The 25,751-nt window shown below is 36.5% G+C and overlaps 1 protein-coding gene across 4 annotated transcripts in view; it reads left to right on the forward strand.

Moving 5' to 3' along the window:
• FUT9 (fucosyltransferase 9) overlaps window positions 1–25,751 on the forward strand; it is a 210,227-nt gene that overhangs the window by 155,702 nt on the left and 28,774 nt on the right. Inside the window, exon 1 of one of the 4 annotated variants that reach the window (XM_019830968.3) lies at window positions 16,182–16,352. The exons of the other annotated variants lie outside the window; for them this stretch is intronic. Within the exon in view, the coding sequence (XP_019686527.2) occupies window positions 16,280–16,352 (73 nt within the window). The 5' untranslated portion in view covers window positions 16,182–16,279. Of the gene's footprint in view, window positions 1–16,181; window positions 16,353–25,751 lie in introns of those variants that run through there. 4 annotated transcript variants of the gene reach the window in all.

Genomic DNA, 25,751 nt, shown 5'->3' on the forward strand with positions numbered 1-25,751 from the left:
TCTGACTTCAGCTCAGGTCATGATCTCGTGGTTTGTGAATTCGAGACCTGCATTGGGGTCTGTGCTGACAGCTCAGAGCCTGGAGTCTGCTTCAGATTCTGTGTCTCCCTCTCTCTCCTCCTCCCCGGCTCACTCTCTCTCTCTCTCTCTCTCTCTCAAAAATAAATAGATATGAAATTGTTTTTAAAGATTGTACATTAATGTTCCAAATTTTTGTATGTTGTCTGCATGATGTGTTTATTTCCCACGAAATTTCTTTTGTAATAGATTTGTATATTCTCAGTCACATCCCGATCTACAGGCTGAACAATGAGGTCATATAGCCGGATGGTGAGATATCACAAAGGAATAGCACATTTTCTTCGGGGCAAACTCACCGGTTGATGCAGCAAAAGAATGGCCATGCCCAATTGAAATAAGAGCGTTCTACTAACAGAGTATTTTCTTTGGGGCACAAATAATTGGCAATACCAGTTAGAAAGTGATACTTGTATTCCAGAGCATTTACTTGTGTCCACTACACCTCAGGTGAAATGTGCCAAACATCCAGGATGATGAAATATTTTCAGTGAATAAATATTTTGGTTTTGTTTGTTTGTTTGTTTGAAGGCAAACAGAAGGGTTTGCATATTCAAGAAGTCAAACAATTCTTCTGCTTCAACTTAGAAATGATTCACAAATCTTTGCTAGGAATAGAATGTTTAAAGACTTTTCCCCCACTAGATTTTTTGGCATCTTACTACTCTTCAGGGACACTGTATTTAGAAGTGAAGTCTGTCTAAGAAGCTCTAATATAATTTTGTATTATCATGATTGGCCACTGGTTTCTTAGCGGGTGCACCCAACCATCTAAGGGGAGTCTCAATGTAGAATACGAAAGCCATCATGACCCACCAGAATAGGCCCATGTTTATTTGGTTATTAAAATCTTTGGCAAAAATTCTGACAGTACCCAAAGATTAGAGTACCCTTCGATTAGATACTGGGAAAGAAAATTTGGAAACCTGTAGCCTCTCTGAAGAGTCTACTGCATTGCAGGCCCTAAGGTGGCGACAGAAGAGGCTGGGTGCTTGATAAATCCTAGTGTCACTGGAGCCACGCTACAGTGCTGCATGCAGCCTGGGAATCAGTCGTAAGGGCAGCCTTAGCACAGCCATCTGAAGGCAGTGATTTTCTCTGAGGCAAGTCATGTAACAGGACGTATTTTGCTTATTTCGCCAAATATTTTCAGGGCCTGTTTTTTCCTATAATTGTATCTATTGGTGAAGGCTAAATGCCACACTTTTTTTTTTCATTTTTTTCCTTATTGTTTATCTTATGATTGTTCTCTCTTGGTTCTTCTCACTGAGGAGATTGTTGTAACCAGTTATTAAAAGCACCATTTTTCTTTTTATTTGGGAAACTGTTCATTGATGTCACATTGTGAATATTATTTGGGGCATCCACCCTTCTGTTTCTCAATTATGTGCATAATCTCTTATGAACTGATGGCTGTTTTTATTATTCCCTCCCCACCACCACCGTGACTCTTCTCTGATGCTGATGCCATTCGGGATTTGCGCAATTATCTAGAAAATGCATTGCATGTACCTGAGCTACCATCACATGTGAAATACTATGATTCGAGCATGAAGAACATGTATAAAATCTGTTCATAATCTGCTGTACGCACAGCTTGGTTTGGGGCAGAAAGTATGTTTAGAAACTTGCAATGATGATTGCCCTTAGATAAGGGCAATCTAAGCTTGATTTTTAAGCTTAGATTTTCAAGCTTTAATATACATACAAATCACCTGGATGTTTTGCTAATGATGAAAATTCTGATTCATTCGTTCTGGAAGTGGCCTGAGAGTCTGTATTTTTAACAAGCTCCAAGGCAAAGCAATACTGCTAGTCCAAAACCCATACTTTGAGAAGCCAGAGGCAAGGGCTGTACTATTTAATACAGCAGGTGGGTATTTATGACTGTTCAAATCAATTATATTCTTATTGATTTTCTACTTGCTTGATCTATCAATTACTGAAACAAGAGTGTTGAAGTCTCCAGCTATCAGTGTGGATTAGTCTAGCTCTCCCAATAATTCTATTAGTTATTGCCTCATGTATTTTGATAAATTATTGTTAGGTGTTTACATGTTAAGAATTGTTATACATGTTACTTGAAGAATGGACCACTTTATCATGGTATAATGTTCATCTTTATCTATGATAACTTGCCTTATTCTGAAGTATGCTGTGTCTGAAATGAAGATAGCTACTCCAGCCTTCTTGAAATACTGTTAGCATGGCATGTCTTTTCTCTCATCCCTTTATTTTTAAGCTACCTGAGTCTTTATATTTAAAAGTACATTCGGGGTGCTGGGTGGTTAAGTCTGTCAAGCTTCCAACTTCAATTCAGTTCAGGCTGTCTGCGGTCAGCCACATCAGGCACTCTGCTGTCAGTAGGGAGCCTGCTTCACGTGGGTCCTGTCTCCCTCTCTCTCTGCTCCTTCCCGCCTTAAAAATAAATATTTAAAAATAAAAATGAAAGTAAAATTATGTAAGCAATATATTATTGGTCTAATTTTTTTACTGTATTTTTGCTGGTGTATATAGAACACTCATATTTAAAATTATTATTGATACAGCTGGATTAATATATACCTCATGTGAAACTGTTTTCTATTTCTTACACGAGTTCTTTTTTTTTTTCTTTCCCTCCTTTTCTGCCTTCTGTGGTTTTCATTGAACATTTACATTTTATTTTGTCTCTTTTCTTAGCATATCAGTTACACTTCTTTTAAAAAAATGTCAGTGGTTGTTCTAGAGTTTGCAATATAGACTTTAAACTAATCTAAATCCACTTTCAAATACCACCATATCACTTCATGTGAAGTAGTGAAGATAGTTTTTAAGAGACTTTCCAATCCCTGCCTTCTATCCATTGTAACACAGTTGTCCTCAATTTCACTTATCCATATGCTAAAATCACCCATGCATTGTTATTGTTATTATTTTAAGTAGTTATTTTCTAGATTAAGAATAAAAAACAGACTTTATTTTTCATTCATCCATTCCTTCTCTAACACTCTTCTTTTCCTTATGCAGATCCAAGTTTCTGACACCATTTTCCTTAACCCTGAAAACACTTTTCACATTTCCTGGAGGACAAGTCTGTTGGCCAAGAATTCCCTTGGTTTTTGTTTGGCTGAGAAAGTCTTTATTTCTCAATCACTTTAAAGGATAAATTCTCCAGATACAGAATTCTAGGGTGGTGACAGTTTTTAATACTAAATATTTCATTCCACTCTCTTCATGCTTGCATGGTTTCTGATTTAAAAAAATCCACTATAATTTTCATTCTTGTTTCTTTAGAGATAGGCGTTTTTGTGTTTTTTTTTTTTATTCTCCTCAGGCTTCTTTCAAGATTTTTATCTTTATCTTTAGTTTTCCGCAATTTGGAAATGATATGCATAGGTATAAAATTACTGATTCCTTCCTGTGCATGTCCAGTCTCTTGATGAGTCCATCAAAGGCATAATTCATTTCTGTGACACTGGTTTTGAATCCTGTTGATTCTATCTTAGAGCTTTTTTTTTTTTTTTTTTGCTTAAATTACCAATCTGTTCTTGCATGTTACTTATTTTTTCCATAGAGCCCTTAACATATTAATCATAGTTATGTTAAATTCTCAGTCTGGTTATTCCAAAATCTGTATCATATATATTTGAGTCTGGTTCTGATGCTTATTAAAAAATAAGAGGGGCGTCTGGGTGGCTCAGTGGGTTAAGCATCAGACTTCGGCTCAGGTCATGATCTCATGGTTTGTGGGTTCAAGTCCTGCATCTGCTCTGCGCTATCAGTTCAGAGCCTGGAGCCTGCTTCGAGTTCTGTGTCTCCCTCTCTCTCTGCCCCCTCCCCCACTCTCACTCTGTCTCTCAAAAAATGAATAAATGTTAAAAAAATTAAGAAAAATTAAAAAAAATTCTAAACAAGAGAAATAAAATAAGAGAAATTCTTCAGGATGTATTTTTGTTGCATTTTAGCATACATTATAATTTTTGGTTGAAAACTAGGAACGAGGTATCCGTTAATAAGAGCTGAGGCAGATGCCTTTAGTGTGAAATTTCATGTTAGTCTGGCTGGAGTTGGGCTGTATTTAATGATCTAGCTGTACATACCAGAGGCTTCACATTCTGTTAGTGCCCTTGTTTTGACTCCACTGTAATCTTTGTGTTCCACTTTCTCTTAGACATTTTCTTTTAGAGTTCCCTGAGAACCTTTCCTTGTATGGAGCCTGCATCTTATAGCTCTTTGAGGTGCAGACCACTGCTAACATATCGGTGTCTTGTTGGCAAGATGGTAAGGTGTGAGTGGTGGGAAAGTGTTCTGTAACCTTATGATTAAATCTCTGTCTTTCAATGGGCTTATGTCTCTGGACTGTGACTTTCATGAGTCTTTCTTAGCTTTTTATTTCTTCTTAGTTCATATAAGAAAGTTAGAGCAGTCTGGAATTTGAGAAATATATTTTCTTCCCAATCATATAAGGCTCTGGTAAAGTCTTTTCTTTTGGAGAGAAGGTCTTTGTTACAGAGACTGTTCTAAGTATATTTCTTAATGATTATTTCCCCCTTCCCTTACTGGAATCAGGAGAGGGATCCTGGCTCTTCACGGTGAGAATTGGTGGGGTTTATGGAGGGAAAGCCTAAGACAATACAGAGGCCCACCAATACTACAGCCCTCACAAGTTCTGCAATCAGGCTAGTCCACACTCAGCATCAGAAGTTCATGAAAGTTACCATCTAAATGTTCCTACCAGCCTATGGCTCCAGCAGCTTCTGTTCCAGGTAAAGAGATTGTGGCTGCAATTCTCAAGATTCATCTGTCTCTCTGGATTTGGGGGTAGCAGTTTACCCCATGACCTCAGTTCTTCTATAAGTACAAAAAAGTCATTGATTTCCAGTTGTTCAGCTTTCTCCTTCTTTTAAAGACAGTAGTGACAACGTCCAAGTTCTTTACATGTGGTAGCTGTAACCGGAATTTTCACATGTGACTACTTAAATTTAAATGTAAACTAAAGTTAAATAAAATCTAAAATTCTGTTTCTCAGTTACACTAGCCATATTTCAAGTACTCAATAACCATGTGTGGCTAGTGTCTACCATATGGGACCGTATAGATATAGAACATTTCCACCATCACAGTTCTGTTAGACAGAGATGGGCCGGACAAAATCTCTAAAGAAATCTCATGAGACAACTAGAATCACAAGACAAAATGGGTCAGTATAAAATAAAATATTTTAGGATGAGATTGTAAATCTTTGTCTCGGGTTCACCTTGAATAATCACTAAATGATGATAAAAGATAACTAAAGAGTTGACCAATTATAGTCTATGTCAATCAAGATAAGAAGTGATCTCTACTTAATTCTAGTAAGGAGACTGATGTCAAAAATCTGAATTGAGACATACCCTAACACATAAAAAGACACACCCTGATTAAAAGATATCTATATTTCCATATAGAGCTAAAACCCAACTTGCGTTTTCTGCAAGTGACTGTCACCCATGGATTTAAAACTGTCTTCATGTTATTTTGTATATTTTACCTGTCAGAAACTTTAATTAGCTAAAATTTGAGATTTGGCTTGTGATTTTGAATGTATAAAAAATGCACTCAAGAGTATATGGTAATTAATTTCAAAAATGAAAAAGTAAAAAAAAGAGGTAACAGAAAGCGAAAGCATACAATAATTCTTGCTTTGGAAACAATGAAAAAAAGAAAATGACACCTTTCATACTTTTCATTTTAAAGAATGTCATGTAAGTGACAGGCTTAATGGATCATACCTTTGAAGTAATTATACTGCCAGGGCAGTTAAATATGATAATGTATCATTAGACTAAGGAAGCATAGTAATATTGGCATATTCTATACATTGTGAGTTCAAAAATTATCTTACTGCATAATACAGTAGTTTAAAATATCTTCTATTTTTCCAGAATAATGTTACATCTGACTTTTAAAAAAATACTAGCATGCTGTTCTGGTACTCAAAGGAGCCATAATCATTCACTTTTAACAACAAGGTTAAAATTAAAGGTTTAACATTTTGCTTTTAATTTCTGCTTTATCAGTGAATAAGAACAATTAGCCCTGGAATGCCACTGGCTGAAAAAAATTAAATATTCTTGTACTGTTGTGTTTTTTTTAATGTGATATTTGAGCTAGTACCAGATACCTAATAAGTATATGTCACACCATATACTTCATGATGTTTATTCTTTCTGCTTAAATATTTTCATTAGTGAGCCTGAAAAAGAGTTCCTGAAGATGTAAAATATGGTTATTTTAAATTTGAGAGAGCCAACATAATTAAGTATTTAAGGACTACTTCTAGAGCTGAAAGTTATTGGATGTCATCCTTAATTCCTAATAAACAACTGTGAATTCTCTAGTTTTTAAAATTGAGATAATAATGGAGATTTTGAAAGTTCTTAAATCAAATGCTTAAGGCAATTGATGCCAAATATATATAGGAGTCAGTAAAGCCAGAAATGAACAAGGATGTGAAGAAGGAAACAAATTAGGTCAAAGACTTTATCTAAGTAAAATGAAGAATGTGTTCGAAAAGTCTACACTATTCCCGTGTGTTTTTCCTTTACTCACATTACTACCACACTCACAACACTTCTGACAACAGATGTCTGGGGGTTTTCCCCATACCAAACAATTCTTTGTGATACCAGCTTAACACAATTCTGATACTGGCTTCCTAGAGAAGGTGTCAGATCCCACTGCTTATGGGTTCAGTCCCACAAGATTTCTCCCATCCCATTTCAAATGCCAATCCCAAGTAGTAGGTCCCCAGATTATCCTGTAGGTATCCCATGGCCTCCCGCTCCTTGGGTGTGATTGTTTGCTAGAACAGCTCACAAAATTCAAGGAAACACTCGTGTTTACCAGCTTATTATATAATAAAGGATATGATAATGCAGGGGCACCTGGGTGGCTCAGTCAGCTGAGCATCCGACTTTGGCTCAGGTCATGATCTCGTGGTTCGTGAGTTCAAGGCCACATCGGGCTCTGTGCTGACAGCTCAGGGTCTGGAGCCTGCTTCAGATTCTGTGTCTCCCTCTGTCTCTGCTCCTCCCTTGCTCACACTCTGTCTCTCTCTCAAAAATAAAATAAAGATTAAAAAAAAAAGAATGCAGATGAACAGCCACATGAAGAAATGCATTAGTCAAGGTAGATAGAAAAATGCACAGAGCCTCCATGTTCTCTCCGAGTACACTGCTCTCTCAACACCTGCATGTGTTCACCCACTTGGAAGCTCCCCAAACTCTGTACCTTTGGAGTGTTTATAAAGGCTGCATCACATAAGCATTGTGGTATTTAAATGGTGTCTCTCCCCCTAAAGTGTGGGGTAGTGATCTGGTGAAAGCCAATGGCGGGAGAGGTGAAACTATTCTCCTGAGGCACCTCATTAGAACAAAATATACAAAAGATATACCAATCACCTAGGAAATTCCAAGGGATTTAGAAGCTCTGTGGCAGGAGCTACAGTCAAAGACAAAACATTAGAACAAAAGGTGTTCATAGTGTTCTTATCACTTAAGAAATTACAAGAGTTCTAGGGGTTCTATGCCAGGAACTGTGGCAGACAGATAGCTATAGATATGGATATAGATATAAATATATTCTATTCTATTATTTCACAGGAAGCCAGTGGAAGGCTTTAAGCTGAAGAGTGAAATGATCTGGCTTACAATTTAAACACTCTGGCTTCTGGAAGACTGTAAGAGGCATAAAAATATAAGCAGGAAGAAGCTATTTTAATATTCCAGAAGAAAAATGACAATGACTTCATTTAAAAGTATCCTTGAAAATGGAAAGAAGTAGCTAATTACATATGTAAGTTAGAGACAGAGCCAGAATTTCCTGATGAATTGGATATATGTGTGAGAGAAAAGAGTGCAGTCTCTCAAATAGCCCAAGGTTGTAGCTTGAGCAACTAAGAGAATGAGGTTACAATCAAAGAAGATGGGAAAAGCAACTGATGGAACAGGATTGGTGGAAGATCAGGATTTCATTTTTTAATGTTTATTTATTTACTGAAGTGGGGGGATAGAGGGGGAAGCAGAGGGAGAGAGAGAATCCCAAGCAATCTCCATGCTGTCAGTGCAGAGCCCAATGCAGGGCTCCATCTCGTGAACTGTGAGATCATGACCTGAGCTGAAATCAAGTCGAGGCTTAACTGGCTGAGCCACTCAGGGTCCCCAGATCAAGATTTCATTTTTAAACATAATGCATTTGAGATATCTATGGGATATCCAAATGGAAAGATCAGGTAGGCAGTTTGAAATAGTCTAGAGTTCAGAGGTGAGGTCTGGTATAGATGTATACATTTAGTAATTTTACATATATTTGTGGAACAAAACAACTTATGAAAACCAGGTACTAAGCTCTGGGACACTTGAATCTTGAGTGCTTAATAAAAATGGGTGTAGCCAAGACAGGAGAAGAGAATAAATGGCTAGTAAGAAGAAGGAAACCTAGAGGAATGTAGTATTTTAATCCAAGAGTAGAAAGTTTTTGCTGGAGGGAGAAAGCAATTGATCATAAGTAAACTAAAAGTAAGATGAAGACAGAGAATTCATCGTTGGGTTTAGCAGATTGGAGAAGAATTTCATGAAGTAGTAGGGAAAATGCCTGAGTGGAATATATTTAATAGAAATAAATACAAGCAGAAGCAGTGAAGAAAATGAACATATAGAAAACTAGTTTGGAGAATATTACTGTGGAATACAAAAATGGAAAAGTAGTTGGCAGGGAAGCGAGTCAAGAGAAGTTTGTTTGGTTGCTTGTTTTAAGATGGGAAACTTCTTTGCATTGTGATGGAAATATGTATATCCAATGGAATATTACCCAGCCATCAAAAAAGAATGAAATCTTGCCATTCTTAATGACATGGATGGAGCTAGAGTGTATTACACTAAGTGAAATAAGTCAATGAGAGAAAGACAAATACCATATGATTTCACCCATTTGTCGAATTTAAGAAACAAAACAGATGAACACAGGGGAAGAAAAAAAAGAGAGAGAGGGAAGGAAACCATGACAGACTCTTCACTATAGTGAACAAATTGAGGGTTGATGGAGGGAGGGGGACAGGGAAAGGGCTAAATGTGTGATAGGTATTAAGGAGGGCATTTGTGATGAGCACTGGGTGTTATGTAAGTGACAACAATAGCACTGAAATCTATTTCTGAAACCACTATTACACAGTATGTTAACTAACATACACTGTATGTTAACTATTGAAATAAAAACTTGAAATAAATAAAAAAAGAATTCAAACAAACAAAAAATAGTAAAGCTCTTTATGGCAACAGGCAAGAAGGATACAAGGGTGTAGATGCTCCAATGTCTGAATAGAAGGTGATAGAAACCTGGTGACTTTCACTTTTATACATATGGTGTTTCATTTAATCCTAACAGTTCTTTGGGGTGGATGCTCTTGTTTTCCATGCCTTACAGATGAGAAATCCAACTCTTAGAGTCTAAATAACTTGTCCAGGATCATACTGTTCATAAATGGTACCTGATTTTATTTCAGAGCCATTGGTCTTGACCACCATGCTATGTTGCCTCACATGATTGTTGGTAGGACACTTCTGATCAGAGTGATTGTTGATAGTTTTAAAGATGTGACCTATGAGCTCTTTATTATGGGGAAATTAGTACCGAGACTTAGGAAGTTTCCAAGTTGTGACAAGTTCTCAAAGGGTCAGTCTGCAGGGTTTTTTAATTCATAAAGTGTCTTATTTAGTGGCACTTTTAAGAACATCACATATCATGATAGTTTCATCTCTAATAAAGATCATCAATAATAGATTCTCCATAAATATGCAAATATTTATGCTACAGATATTACAGGAAACAATACAAAGTGCATTCTTCACAAAGTTTACCTTTGATTTAGAGGAAATGGATAATAAACAAGTAAGCAAATTAATAAGATGGTAGTCACTTCTCTGAAGTAAATAAGTAGGAAAATATGAGAGAGAGTCCCTGGGGAGGACAGTACTACTTTCGACAGTGCCAATGTAGTTCCCTTTGTAAAGGTGGTATCTCAGTTGTGATCTGAAGAATGAGAAGCAACTCCTCTGAAAAGTGGAGAACATTCTAGGAAGTATAAAGCTGTTAGGAAGACAATAACTTGACACATTTAAGAAATAGTAAGAACAGTGTAGCTGGAATGTAGAGTGAAAGTGATATTGGTGGGAAATAAGGGTGGGAAAACTGACAGTGGCCAAATCTTACACCTATGATAAAAAGTTTGGATTTTTTTTTTCTTTTTTAAAATGAGGGCATTGGCAATCCACTGAAATGTTTTGAGAGAGAGGGATGATTTGATGTATGTGGTCATTAAGCTTGTTGCTCTTAAGAATAAAAATTACCTTTTACTTTGGCCCTCACACAAAGTCTGCCTACTTTTACACAGACTTGTATTAAAAAGGATGATTCTAGGCAGAACCAATATTTTTCTCATGGAGGTTTGAAACTTCTCCAGATACACAGTTAAAATAGATGGCTAAGGCACCAGAATTTCCTCCTATATACTATAGAAACAGTTATTTGAATCTGAAAAATTTTCAAAACGTTCACCATCAGTCCATATACCAAAACAAAATGCCTTTCTAGAGTGCCTTCACTACACAACACATGTTATAGCCAAAAAACTTGCCATTCTTCTGTCAGTCTCCTAGAAATGGCCACTGAGAGGGAAGTGTGTGCAGAGCTGTATTGGGGAGTGCTTGGGAACATCTATACAGGAGTGAGGGAAGCAATATTGGATGAAAGAAGATGGGGATCTGCCATACAACCCTTACAGGGGCCTCATGTGAGCCTAAGAAGGCCTGGAGATGGGATGGCCCTTCAGAGGGCCTACCTTGGCAAGGGGTCTGGGTCTTTGCACTCACCCCTTTAAAAGACAGTGATGTAGGAGCAAATTTGGGGGAGGCACTTAGCTACAGAGGGACTCAGCTGTGAGGTGCCAACAGCCAACAGGCCCAGCATTTAGGGAAATGAGTGAGTGCCAAAGTCCTAAAGGAAAGAGCTGAGTTGTCACACCATGTTTACTACGGTGACCACCAAGTAGTGAGTAACTGATGGGTAAGTTAGTATTGCCCGTGGAAATTTTGATGAATGTATAGGAAATATGACCATGTCAATTCTAACTTCAAATTAAGCTACGCTGATGGTTTTAGTTGCATTTCAAATTCACCCCCAGTTACGTATGGTAAAATAATTCCATTATCAAGGATAGGGTTATTTAAGGATTCAGTGAAATAGTATGAATAAAGTACTCAACAGAATGGCCACATAGTAAGTACTCAATACATGCAAGCTAAGTTAAATAAAGCGAACAAAATCATAGCTCTTAGAAAGTTACAATTTGACTTTTATCTCTCAAATTTTTATTTACTAAAAAAAGTGCATAATCATTTTAAATTTAGATAGTTTATTTCTCTCTTTAGATATCTTCTAATTGAAGAACTATTCTGAAATGAGCAGGCATTATAAATAGAACTTTTTTCTCTCATATTCAAATCTCCTTTTTAATGCTGTGTGTTTACCAAATTTTTCTCCTTCATTCTTTAAAAAAATATATATGATTTTAATTGATTTGGGGAAATTCTAATTAACAGTTTTTATTGTGTTGGGAAAGAGAAATTAATTTCTTATGGTAAAGATGAGTGAGAGGTTACGTTCTTTCTGCCAGCCAAATGAATTTGGAATAAAGTTGAGTGAGTGATTTTTTTCATTAGCCTGTGAAAAGGCTATTTATTTCTACATGTAATTATAAAACAAGTAATTCTGACTTAATGAAATAAAACCAACCCTGAAAACAAATAGGACTCATTTGCAGTTTCAACTAAATTAGATACTGAAAAATGTTTGCATTCTGATGTGTTTGAAATGTCTAATGAAATTACAAATACAATATTTCAAAGAACAAGGATAAAAACTTTGATCAGAGAAGGAAATATATGTGCATAAATAACATCTCAAGAAGCTCAAAGTCACTTTGCCATTTTAAGCCTTCTCTTATTTATAAGTCAATGACATGAAATAATGCAGGAAAATGAGTTTCCACCCAAATCTTACTAAGAGGCTAAGTTTCACAGGAATAACCGTAAGTAGTTTACAATGTGCACAGTAGGTCAAATTGATATTGTGATTCATGAGAGTTAAATGTTTTATTTGATAAATGTAGAAACCCAAGATTGCCTCTGGCAGAAGTTTAAAATAGGTTATAAATCCGATTTAATGTTAACAGCAGGGATTTATAACAATCATAAACTGAAAACAACCCACGTTTTAATACGTTAGGATCATGAACTACATTGTATCAAAACCAAACTGTCCTTTTTTTTTCCTTTAAAAAAGAATAGCCAATGAACTAGTAAAAAGAAGTTAAAATGGAGCAAAATCTCTTTCTTACACACACACAAACCTATACAGATATGCTATCAAATAGGAATAACGTAAGAAAATAATAACACTGTCACTTAGAATCATTGCCTTATATGTTGTACATAATGGCTTTCCTATGGTTTCTGCTGCAAGTTAATAAAAGTCCATAAAGTATGTAATAATGACAAAGAGCTACTGTCCTGGGATTAGAAGGAAATAAATTTTTCTAGCTCTCCATTCAGACAACACATTTGAAACCCGAGAGGATGGGACATTTGGGGATTGTGCTCTGAGTCAAGTAGAAACTCAGAAGCAATTCTAGTTCTCTGTAAAACTCTCTCACTTTCTTTAAGTTACCCATGGCCTTCATTTAGCATATAGATCAATTAACAGACTACTGTTTGGGGGACAATACATGGTTCGCTCCACTCATCCTGCTTTTTTCCTTCTTTCTTTCCCTAAATCCCCATTGTTTTAGTTTCAGTCCTTCTGAAAGTAGACCCTGAGACAACGACTTGACTACCAATAATTTTGAGGAACATCTCAATCCTAAGAAACAGAAGCAAAGAACAGGACAAGTGACAGGGGAAAGGTATAGAAACTTTATCTCAGGATGCATTATCAAGTTGGCCACCAAACAGGTGACTGGCACTCAAGCCCATGGCACATTCTGAAGAGTCTTATGAAATGTGTCAGAGCTGTTTGCCTAGGGGATGTGAGACAAAAGCATTTGTCCATCAGTTCCTATCCCCATTTGGACAAAGCTTACTCCTCAGATATTAACTGCCCAGCACTTCTGAATGCTTTACAGGTTCCTAAGAATATTCCACATTCAATGTGTCAGAGAAGTTTTTAGGTAATAAGTGGTTGGTATGCTACCCAAGGAAAGGAACTAGTGGGTTGCATCTGCCAGTGCTGGTGAAGGGCTGCATGGAGATGGTCACCTACTGCAGCAGAGGCAGGAGTGTGTGGCAGGACTCAGAGCTTGGTGAGGTGGGGCACTAGAGTGGTCTGAGACACCCATCTTCTTTCATGGTGTCTAGACCCTTTTAAGTTCCACATTTAGGGCTCATTCTTGTTGCCATTCCCTGTATCTCAATGTGATTTTATCTCAGTTGCATGACCCTTATATTTCTGGATCCAGATAAAAACAAAATAGGAATATCTTTAACACTAAATACTTTAAATATCTAAATAGCAGGCTTAAAGAGGGTCCATGCAGCAAAATTTTGCCCTCTACCTTATTCAAGGGCTCTTGTCAACTCAAGGGATACCTATTCTTGGTTTTCCTCCATTCAGCTCAACCCTTAAATTAAGCAAGGAACCTGAAATTCCATCATGAGATCCTTCCCTGAAACACCTAGCAGAATAAAGAATTTTTCTAATACTTAGGACCATTTTGGGTTGAATATCATTTGACAATTCTAAAGGAAGAAAATATCTCCTCAAGTCATCAGTGTGAGCTAACTGGAATGAATGATTTCCTTTAACATTTTCTTGGGGACTCTGCCATTTACCATCATATGCATTTTTATGTGTATTTTTTTACTGCCAAAATGTTTGTTCCTGATTGTGTGTGGGTCTGAAAACAATTTGAAATCATTATTTGGTTTCTATATTTGGGAAACAACACTACATCACTGAGACATGTTCAATTTATTTTTTAATGTTTATTTTTGAGAGACAGAGATTGAGAGAGCACATTGGAGGGGCAGAGAAAGAGAAAGGATCCTAAGCAAGGGCTTGATGCTGGGCTTGAATCCATGAACCATGAGATTATGACCTGAGCCAAAATCAAGAGTTGGCCAATTAACTGACTGAGCCACCCAGCTACCCCTAGACATGTTCAGTTTATTAACTCTTCAACCCCTGTCATCTTTTGCCCTCTTTCTTGAAAATTAGAGTCTCAACAGTGTGGGTTTCTGCATAGTAGTATCAGTGTTTAGAGATTGCTACCAAAGTCAACAATAAACAGACAACATGTTACCGGGAAAAAAAAACAAAACAAAACTGGAAAGTCATTGGAAGTTTCAAGCTAAGAACTGACAACTAGCAGTTAAGAATCAGACTTAACTTCTTAAAGCAAGGATTAATTCTCTAAAATACATTGCTAAATGTGCCCAATCTGAGAAGCTTCAATTACTTTGCTTTTATTTAACATACTTTTGTCAATATTAAGCAAGGTACTGTGGTTATTACTCCGGAAGCATTCCTCTTTTCTTTTCATAAAAACTTTTAAGAGGTAGAAAATTAAGGGCAAAATCACAATTCCATTGTCAACTGGCAAGTCTTCAACAAGCCTCAACATTCTTTATTTATTTTTTATTTTTATATTTTGAGAGAGAAAGAGCACATGTGTGTGAATGTGAGCAAGGGAGGGGCTGAGGGAGAGGGCAAGAGAGAATCTTAAGCAGGCTCCACACCCAGCCAATGCTGGACTCAATCCCACAACCCTGGGATCATGTAAAGAGATTTTGGCTCTTTACATTTAACCTGAGCCAAAATCAAGACTTGGATGCTCTTCCAACTGAGCCACCCAGGCGCCCCCAACAAGGCTCAAGATTCTTATTTTGGCAGTATCATTTGTCCATAGGATTGTCACTATAGAAGACAAAATAAATAAAGGGACACAATTCTCATTATTGAGGAAATAACTCTGTGCTCTGTAAAGATACAAGAGCCTTGCACAAACATTTACATACTCTATCATTGGTGTGAAGTTTCCTAGTACCACTGAAATATTAAAAAGAAATGTAAGAGCTGGAGTCAAAATAGATGGTTTTATGGAATTGGAAGAAGACTTATAGAAAATGGGATATTTGAATTTAGATTGATGGAGAGGAGCAGGAAATTCATTCATTGTGAGGAATAATACATGCACAGTTTCACAAAGCACACAGCATTCTGTCCAGCCACAATGACATTTTTCTATTTCCTTTAGTTTCTCTATGCTGCTTTTTCTCCAGATCATTGAGGAGCCGGCTCCCGCTTGCCATTCAAGTCTCCCCTTAAATATGTATCATTTGATTTACGTAGGCACTAGTCACTCTGTAGTACTGTATTTTATTTTCCTCAACTTGCCTTAACTGTCTTATTTACTTGTCTATTCTATTGTCTGCCATCCCCCACTAAAAAGTTAACTGCATGAGAGAATAGAATTTGCCTATCTTCTTTAGCTATTTTATCAGTAGCAACTTGAACAACGCTCATAATGAGGTAACAGATCATATGTATTGAATGAATTGATTAGTCAACCACATATAACCACATATAATCTTGCCTCTCTTAGTGTGAGATGGGATTTGGGCTGTCCTTCTCTCAAAGTCTTTGTGTTCACTAGAGGTTTCCTTGACTATGTTCTTGCTTCATTTAAAATCTATTCAATGAAAACAAAAGAAAAAAATTGATGAATATTTTATGTGATAAAATACTTTCGTATCTGTCTTGTTAAGTTGTGAATTTGTCAAGATGGAACACCTGGTCTTTTATATTTACAAGATGATAATTTACCATGTAAATCTTACAGATTTTCTTTTGTTTTCTTTAATACCATTTAATGAGAGCTATCATTTTATGGCATTGCTAAGAGTTCTAAGTTTTTAAATAAATGTGATTGCCGCATTGTTGTCATTAAAAGTGTCTTTTAAGAAATAATTTGCATAACAAAATAGTTAATAATTTATTTGTTTGGATTGTTGTTTAGTTTTTCTAAAGAGAAAAGTGGGATTTTATTCTGTGAATCAAGGAGAACACAAGAAGACTTTATTAGGACTTCTGAAATGAGGGATTGCCTCCACTGGTTGAGACAGAAAATATGAAATCCTATGGCCCAGTAAATCTCTCACTTGCTTTTGAAGTCATAGACCACCACTTGCCCCACTTTAATGGTAAGCAAGCAACACATTAGGGATTGAAGTAAAAGAGACGTGATTGGATTAATACAAACTCTTCAGCACGCCAAGAAACAACTCAAATTAGTCTCCTAACAATCACAGCTCTGAAGATAAAAGAGCAGCACATTATTATGTAGAGATGTTAGAGAAACTTAGATTATTATTAAAGAAAGAGTAGCAGAGGGTTGTTAATAACTGGTTTCGAGAATATAAAAAGTCCTGTAAAAAGGTTGACCAGACGTTTTCCATCTACATGGAGACAGAATCAAATTAAATGGTTGCAAATTACAACAAGAAAGATGTAAATTATACCTAAAAAAACTTATCCACTGGGGAAGGCTATTGAAATAGAACAGTTATCTTTCACCAGTTCGGTATAAAATTACTTGGGAGTCAGAGGTTAAACAAGATAGTTATCTGCCAGGGTTTTTCTCCCAGCATGAAATAGACACAAGGATCCCCAAATAAAAAAAGGTGACTGCTACCACAATAACAAGATATACACATTATAATCTTACTCTTCCCCCTTTTATCATTATGCCTTTATTTGAAACCAGGAAGGAACATGATAAAGTAAACATGGGAAGCACAGCTAGATTAAAGAGGTTGAAAAAGATGGAAATGAATGGGGAAGTTAAGAAGAATTCACAGAAAATTATTTGTGAATAATAGGAAACCCAAGCACTTTCATTCATGCCCAGTTCTGACGTCCTGAACAAATTATCTAGAAAACATCCCAAAAAAAAGCTTCCTGAAACTGAATACAAACCATTTTAGACACATGCTCTATTTTTTTTTCTTTCTTTCTTTCTTTCTTTCTTTCTTTCTTTCTTTCTTTCTTTCTCTTTCTTTCTCTCTCTTCTCTCTCTCTCTCTCTCTCTCTCTCTCTCTTTCTTTTGTTCTTTCTTTCTCCCTCCCTTCCTCCCTTCCTCTCTTTCCTTCCTTATAAGGGTTTAAAGTGTTCAGCGCTCCCAGAAGGATAGTTGACTCAAATATTTCAGGATCTTATACTAAATACTTCAGTGGAGGGGCACCTGGGTGGCTCAGTTGGTTGAGCGTCCAACTTCGGCTCAGGCCATGATCTCGCAGTTCGTGAGTTCGAGCCCCGCGTCAGGCTCTATGCTGACAGCTCAAAGCCTGGAGCGAGCTTCAGATTCTGTGTCCCCTTCTCTCTCTGCCCCACCCCTGCTTGTGCTCTGTCTCTCTCTCTGTCTTCCAAAAATGAACACACATAAAACAAAAATTAAAAGAGTAAATACTTAAGTTAACACATCAGTTGTGTTGCCATGCCTTAACAATTAGGAGTTAACTAGATTGCAGGACTCTCTTCTAAAAACTGGACTTTGAGAAAATGTCTCAACAACATCTCAAGACTTTTTCTTTCAGGGACTATTTAAAGCTGAAGGCATGCTCTTTTGGCTCCCACTTCCCTAAGGCTATAGTTTAAGAGATAAATCTTGGAGCTCATCAATAAGAAAAAATGGTGCCTCTCTGAGACCATGGCCTTTTCACCTTGCCAGCTAGTACATTCAGCTCTGCCTTTATTAAGTAAAGGTGAGGAACTGTATTTTCATTTCTTCTCTGCCCCATTCCCATTTTCTGTCTCAACTAAATACATTCCCAAGATTATGTTGCCTGCTAAAAAATATATAAGAAATATGGTCACTCTGAAAGAAGCAGAGAAAAATTAATATACATTCAGTCATCAAACATTGTACCAGTTCTGTGGCTAGCAGTGATAGTTCTTTACATACAGATGTCTTGGGCATGCCATTTCATGTAGATTTAACAAGCAGTAAAGAGAAAATGCAGAGTTTGTTCCTTAAAACTACTCTGGCTTTTTACCTAAGCCATCAAATGTTAAGAAATGTAAACACATAAATGCACGCTATGTTCTAAAACAAGTTCTACCTGATGCTTTAGAGCAGGAAGTGGCAAACTTTCTGGAGCAGGCCAGATGTAAGTATTTTAGGCTTTGTGAGCCATAGGGTCTCTGCTGCTGCTACTCAACTCCGTCATTGTAGCACAAAAGTGGCTATAGACGATGCATAAATGGATTGGTATGTCTGTAAAATTTTATTTACAGAAGCAAGCTTTGGCTAGATGTGGCCACTGGGTATATCATTTCCTAACCCTTGACTGAAACAGTCCCTTTTGGTTCGTTCTTTCTTTCTTTCTTTCTTTCTTTCTTTCTTTCTTTCTTATTATTTTCTCAGGTATTCTCTCCTTACACCTGCTTTTCTCAAAATCTCTGATAAAGCCCAAGAGAAAGAGGGAAGCATCTTCCAGTGTGGCATCTTCCAATCACCAAGCCATGCCTCTTGTCTACCTGCTTCTGACTTGCTCTTCTGGTTTAAGTTTGAGGGTAGCATAACTGTGATCTGGGGCTTCCCAGTAAGGACATTTAGTGGTGCTGCCGGGCTGCCCTGGGTTCCCCCCAGCTTCTTTGGTGCCGTGACCTTGCAGGGGTCTGGCAAGGCTGCCATGCAGTCTCAGGCCAAGCAGTCCACCTTGCAGCTCCACAGAGCCACCTCACTGTATCATGACATTCCCCTCTGGCAATTCTCCCAGCCACAGTTTCATCTACCCACACCATATGTGAGCCAAGGGCAGCTTGGGGAAACTCCCTCAAAATCTGAAGTGTCTTACTACACCTTGGCCATGCTGACTTGGATGGCTCTTGTGGTTTTTAAGAGGTCTCCCTGCTTTCCTCTGTGTTTAATATTACACTTAATTATCTGGCACTCCCTACTTAAGCCAGAGTTCAGAGGCCTCCCCTCGAACTTAAACCTAGAAAACATCCCGAAAAGGGATGTTAAAAGGGAATAAAGGAATTTGAAAATCTCTCCAAATAGTAACTGGACTTACACCGTGTACTACATGTCAGAAGCTGAAAATCACATTCTCCTTTCCCTTTTCATTTCTTCTCCAATATATCCTAAGTAAGTCATTCCATTTTGCCCCAAGATAGGTAGACGGGCCAGCCTATGACAAAGGTCATGCACTGAGAAAGTTCAGACAAGAAAATGTGTACGTCATTTTCAAACTATTAGTCTATTATATATTCCCTGATATTTCTTCACAACAACCCATTTAGGTAGGTGTTGTTATTCCGGTTTAGAGGTGAAAAAACTAAGGTTCAGAGAACATTGTAAAGCTTGTGCAGCTACTGCACAAGCGAACAGGAGGTCCACCTGGGTCTCCGGCCCCACACCCAGTTCTCATTCCACCGCCATCCCTGGGAGATGCAGGAAGCTCATTGCGAAGAGCGAGGGTCTGAACTCTGGCCCTAAATCCACCAAATGCCAGTTCGGACCATTTTAACAAATTCAAGAATTCTCACCTTTTGCATAAAATCATTGGAAGTAAATGAGATGATGATACTAACCAATCTTTCATCAAGTTCTGTCTGTGTGGCAGGCAGTTTCTAAACACTTGGATTATCTCCTTTAATTTTCAAAACAATCCTATAAGGTAAGCATTAAAATTATTCTTATCTTATGGACAGTGTATAATAAAGTCCTCCGCATAGAGCACATCATGAATGCTCAATAATACTAGTCATTTTCTTAATTATTACTCTTCTCTTAGAACCATACCCACCAATAGCATTTATACAGAAATCTTTACCCAGAGCAGGAGCAATTCTTGATCGGGAGCCTTTGTCTGCTTACAATGTGGGAGCAGGGTAAGGGATCCTCCCATTTTTAAAGGGACTAAAATAGTATCAGACTCAACAACAAACTTCTGTGTCCTCCTACACTGCCATTTGGCTTGGGTCAACCTCCCTGGGTTCAGGCAGCTGGGACACAATGGCAGAGGCCTGAAGAAGGCAGTAAAAGAACGTGGACCAGGATGGCTGAGACAAGCTGTTGGTTCCATTCAATATCCAAGGCTTCTCTTTTCTTTTTTCTTTTTAAAAATTTTTTAAGTTCATTTATTTATATTGAGAGAGAGAGAGAGACAGTGTGAGCAGAGAAGAGATAGACAGGGAGAGAGAGAGAATCCCAAGCAGGTTCCACACTGTCAGCACAGAGCCCGATGTGGGGCTCAAACTCACGAACTGTGAGATCATGACCTGAGCTAAAATCAAGAGTCAGATGCTCAGCCAACGGAGCCACCCAGAGGCCCCAAGACTTCTCTTTTTAATTTTCATTTCTATTTGAGTTATTTTCATTTTAATCCACTTGATGATTTGATTTTGGACCATTTTTCATTTTGAATTCTTACTATCACAATTTCCCCATATCATGAAGAGAAGAGACATTGCATTATGGACAGTCTTGAACCAGAAGTCAAAATTTGTGGTTTGAAGTTCCTGTGTCACTAAATATGTACTATTAGTGATAATTTAACCTCTACGTATCTATTTCGTAACTCTATCAAGCTATGAAATGAGACTGTCAGATTAGATTATCACAAAATTGCCTCCCAGCTTAAAATTGTTCCTTAATTATTTTCTATTGCCTTCAACACAAATGCTCACAAATCTCTTCATCATTAGTCAGTGTACGTCTTACAAATATTTCCATTGTCAACCACCTGACAATCATTAATTAAGGAGACTCTAACTCTAGGCCTTGAATAATGCCATCATTTTTAGAAATAATTGTTTATGAGTTTCAATTCCTTATTCAATTTATTATTTAACTGAAATATAAATGGAAGGAATATGAACTATAATATCTAAGAGTTTCCTAGCCCTATCAGTATGTTAATTATTTAATATAATAAACAGTGAAAGAGCATCAATCTCCCTTCTCCCTGCTTCTCGAAACAGATGACTTGGTTTTTGAACTGTTCCTATTTTGTTTCATATTAACATCTATTGTTAGCAATTCATAGAATCACGTTTAAATACTATATTGTGGAACTTAGGGTCTAACAGGAGAGGAACACAGGCAAACCACCCTTAATCTCATTATAAAAGAAATGCCATGTTAGAGAGATGCATAGCGACTATGGGAGCAGAGAAAGTCTTTCTTATTAAGATAATACATTGTAAAGTATTCATTATTCCATAGGATTGTTATCTTATTTTGCTACTAGTTTTTTTGGCTTGTGAGTTCTTTAAGGGAGCTTAAATATTCATTGTAACATCCATTTATAACACTGTGTCATATAAACATAAGAACTTTAATTAACAAGCATTTATTGTGTACAAAATTTTGGGTTAGTTATTTTGCTAACTGTAGAAAAAAATGGAATTTTAATACACAAGAACAATGAAAATTAAGAAAATGAAAATGACAAAAAAATCACTCGCTCCCAAAGAGAACACCTGAAAAAAAATGTTTTCACAAATTGAAGGTCGAAGAGGGGCAAAGCACATCACAGAAAATGAGTTTCTTAATCTCATGAAGCCAGATTTGCCTATTGAGCATACAGCTTATGACAAAATAATTGTCCAGTAATTACTCTAAAAGATGGAACAAAATCAAATTAAAATGGAGCAAATTGCCTTTTGCATTTTGGCCAATGACAAGTAGTGACACATTCATGCTGCAAAATACCACTTTGTTTTTTCTGAGAGGTGACCACTTGCTCAGTGGTTAAGTGACTAGATTACTCCAGGCAAAATCTCTTACAATTCTGTCTCTCAGAGGAAATGCAAAGTTCATTACTGCTACTGCTACTGCTACAGGTGGCCATTTCATATTCAGCAGTGAAGAAGTATACTTCTGGAGCCATATGCATGTATGTGTAGCAAATATCACAGCCCCTGATTATCAAATGCTTGCTATACACCAGGGACTGTTCCAGGTGATTTACATGTATCAATTAATTTTACATGCACAAATCTGGCAGGTAGGTATTCTGATTTTTTAGATGAATAACTAAGACACTGGGAAAGATTGAAAATGTTGCCCAAAAGTTTCATAGAGAGACACAGGTAGATCCTGGATTGAAAATTAGACACTTGGTGTCCAGAGCAGGTGTTTTCAGTCACAGAACAATGTGCCATGTGCCCCACGTAGTCCAGAAGCCAGTTAATGGTCCTCTTTTTCATATTTTTTAAAGCTACACCCTTGCACTTAATTCACATAGCATCAAATTAAAAAACAAGTTTGAGTCAGATGAACACATCATGAGTAAATCAGTTGCTACCTTTATAGTTAGGTACCTTTTAAATTAGAAAAAGACAAATAGATGATGAGAAGATCTACTGGTGGCTCAGATCCCAAAGGGAAGACATTCAGGATTTGTTTCTCCACTTTTCATGCCCAGAAAAAAAGATATGGTCATTATACTTAGAGATAATCAGTCTTATTATCATATACACACAGGTAACTGAATGGTGAGTTCATTCATTCAGGAAGAGGAATATGGCTTTTTGTTGAAATAATCAGCCTATGTGAGGGGGGAAAAGATACTCTACACAAAATAGCAAGGGACAATAAAACATGAAATGCCTCAGAAAAAAATAAATGCGTGAGACACAATCAACTTTTACTCTGGGATATGAACAACTTTAATACAATGGCATAGTAGTACAGTTTCATTTAGAAGAATAAATACTTTTGGTGTGCCATTGTTTCCAATACTGTAAGTAAACATAATGAAATATTTCTTCAAAGTACTAATCAGATTTTTTAAGGATGGACTTGACAAAAATAATTCTAATGTTATCTGTAAGAATAAGTGATATACAATTGAAGAAAATAATTATAAGGGGGGAAACTAATACAAACAATTTAAAACATGCTATATAACATGACAGTCAACAGACAGATGAATGGGATGGAATAGCTACCCTTGAAATAAACTCCTACCTGATCTGAAATTGTTTGAGAAATAAACCATTGTAAAAGAATGTGCAAAGGAAAGGTTATGCAATAAATATTGTTGGGAATAATTGGCTGGGTATTTGAAAAATATATTCAGTTGTTCCTTACCATGTATCAAGTATGAAGATAATCCCCAAATAATTATAGAGTGTAATACAAAACCAACTGCAATTAGAACCTAGAATAATATATTGATTTGAATGAGCTTTAGTTATGAAATACTTTCTAAGTATAAATACAAAAAGAAGCAAAGGTAGAAAGAGATATACACTGAAGTGCATACAATTTAATTTGAGTGCACAAAACTGGAGGAAATTTAATAACCTTGTATCATTAATAATGCCAAAAGAAAATCAAAGTACCACTTACCAAAAACTTTGAAATATGAAATTTAAAAGATACTGTCATTGGTATGTATCATAAAAGTTCTTCCAATTTAACAAGTTACATGGTAAAAGTAATTTGGAAAATAGACAAATTCACAATCCATTTTCAAAAAGTATAAATAGTCAACAAGTATGATCTTACATCATAGTCATCAGAGAAAAGTGAATTAAATGAAAACTTAACAAATTATATATTCCTTATCAAATGCAAAATATGCACACATACTTCAAAAGATAATACTCAGTATGTCTAAATTCTGACTAGGGGAGCTCTTTACTTTTTTAAGGAAAGATATGTGCTCTTCTATCTTTTTAAAGGATGTGTAGCTTTGAAATTGTTCATGCTCTTTTATCCAGTTTTCCCCTGTCTCAAAACCAATCCTAAGGAGATAATCAGAAATATAGTCATAGATTTACTGTATAAGTTGCATATTGTAATATTTTTATTATGAAAAAAAGCAAAAATAGTATTTATGACCAACAGTAAGTGACTGGTGAGTAATTTAACAGTATATTCATATGGTGAAAGGTTATCCAGCCATTAAAAATCAAGTTTTTTCTTGGTGATACAAGCAAATTCTCACAACTTAAAGTTAAGTAAAAGAAAAAAAATGCAGGAGAAAAATTATTTAAATCTATTAGTTCTCACTATTGTTTGAAAACATAGCATACACTTGATAATTGAAACTAGATAGGTGAATAATTAACTAAATAGATCTCTACAATAAAGACTAGAAAGAAAGACACACAAAATATTATTTCTGTGAGTTGCTTTATAGACTGCTTCTGTTTATCACGTTTGTGTATTTTCAAAATTGTATAGCAAACATTAAGTTAATGCAAAGAATCAGACTGTCATGTGAAACTCATTTCTATTAGAGATTGTTCCTAGTATCAGACTTTACCAATATTTTAAGGATGCAGTCATAAGCCAGGGAGAAGTCTGAAATATCCTACTAATTTCCATAAACCCTCCTTTTTGCATCATACCTGGCCTCTGGTCCAAAATAATAGAAGTCCCCAATGTCAGCTCACACAGTAGGGAGTATTTAAATTTTAAAATATCTATTTTATACGTAAAAGTCTTATAGCTTATTTGACCCTCTCCAGGGAACCATGCTTCATAAATCCATCCAAGTTTAGGTTCATTTACAATAAGCAATCCTAAACCAAGAACATCTTCTTCAAAGTATTTCATAGATAAGAGTTCTCCCTTCCAGCAAATATGATTAGTCTGTTGGCTTGGAGGTCAAGTTATCATGTTTACAGAGACATTGAACCAGGTCACCTGCCTTCTTAACCACCCAATCCCCAGGAACATCTTCTTGGTAATCAGGAGGGATCACAGGCTAGCTGCTTTAACAGCTTCCTCTCCAACGTTGCTTTGACAGTAAAATTTTTTCTTTTTTTTTAATGTTTATATATTTTTGAGAGAGAGAGAAAGAGATAGAGTGTGAGCAGAGGAGGGGCAGAGAGAGAGGGAGACACAGATCGGAAGCAAGATCCAGGTTCTGAGCTGTCAGCACAGAGCCCAGTGCAGGGCTGGAACCCACAAACTGTGAGATCATGACCTGAGCTGAAGTCAGACACTGAACCTACTGAACCACCCTGTTCAATAAAACTTTCTCAAAAGAGAGAAATTAAAAAAAAAAAGAAAAAAAAAAGAAAAGAAAAAGAAAAAAAAGTCAGTGTTTACTATGAATTGGAGGAAAACAAAAGCAGTATCAGTGACAACAGTTAGTGGTTCATTACAATAATCCAGGAAATAAGTGAAGCAGGCCCAAACAATGAAGTAACAGTAGATGGAGAAAGCGAATGAGATTTCATAACTAGCACATTTGCAATGATTAGGTGCAATAATTGACTGGATGTTGGATAACAGAGTTGAAGGAATGAATAATGACTTCCAGTTGGAGGCTTAGGCTTAGATAGGTATATGAATGATGCATCTATTTGTAGAGATAGCTGAGCAGTGTTTGAGAGGGTGGAGGTTCTTTAGTAGAAGACAAAAGAACTGTGATTATATTTAAATTCTAATGGAAAACAACCATTAAGATAGAGAAATTGAAGATTACAAAAAAATCAGAGATAATGAATGGAATGAGGTCACTTGACTTATTTAGGTTCCAGATAATGAGGAAGAATCAGCCTTGGATGAGAGAACAGTTGCCTTTTCCAATGTGGTGGGAGGAGAGAAGGGTGTTCTCTGTTGATGTATT

This window comes from Felis catus, chromosome B2 (genome assembly GCF_018350175.1).
Source record: "Felis catus isolate Fca126 chromosome B2, F.catus_Fca126_mat1.0, whole genome shotgun sequence".
Lineage (NCBI taxonomy): Eukaryota > Metazoa > Chordata > Mammalia > Carnivora > Felidae > Felis > Felis catus.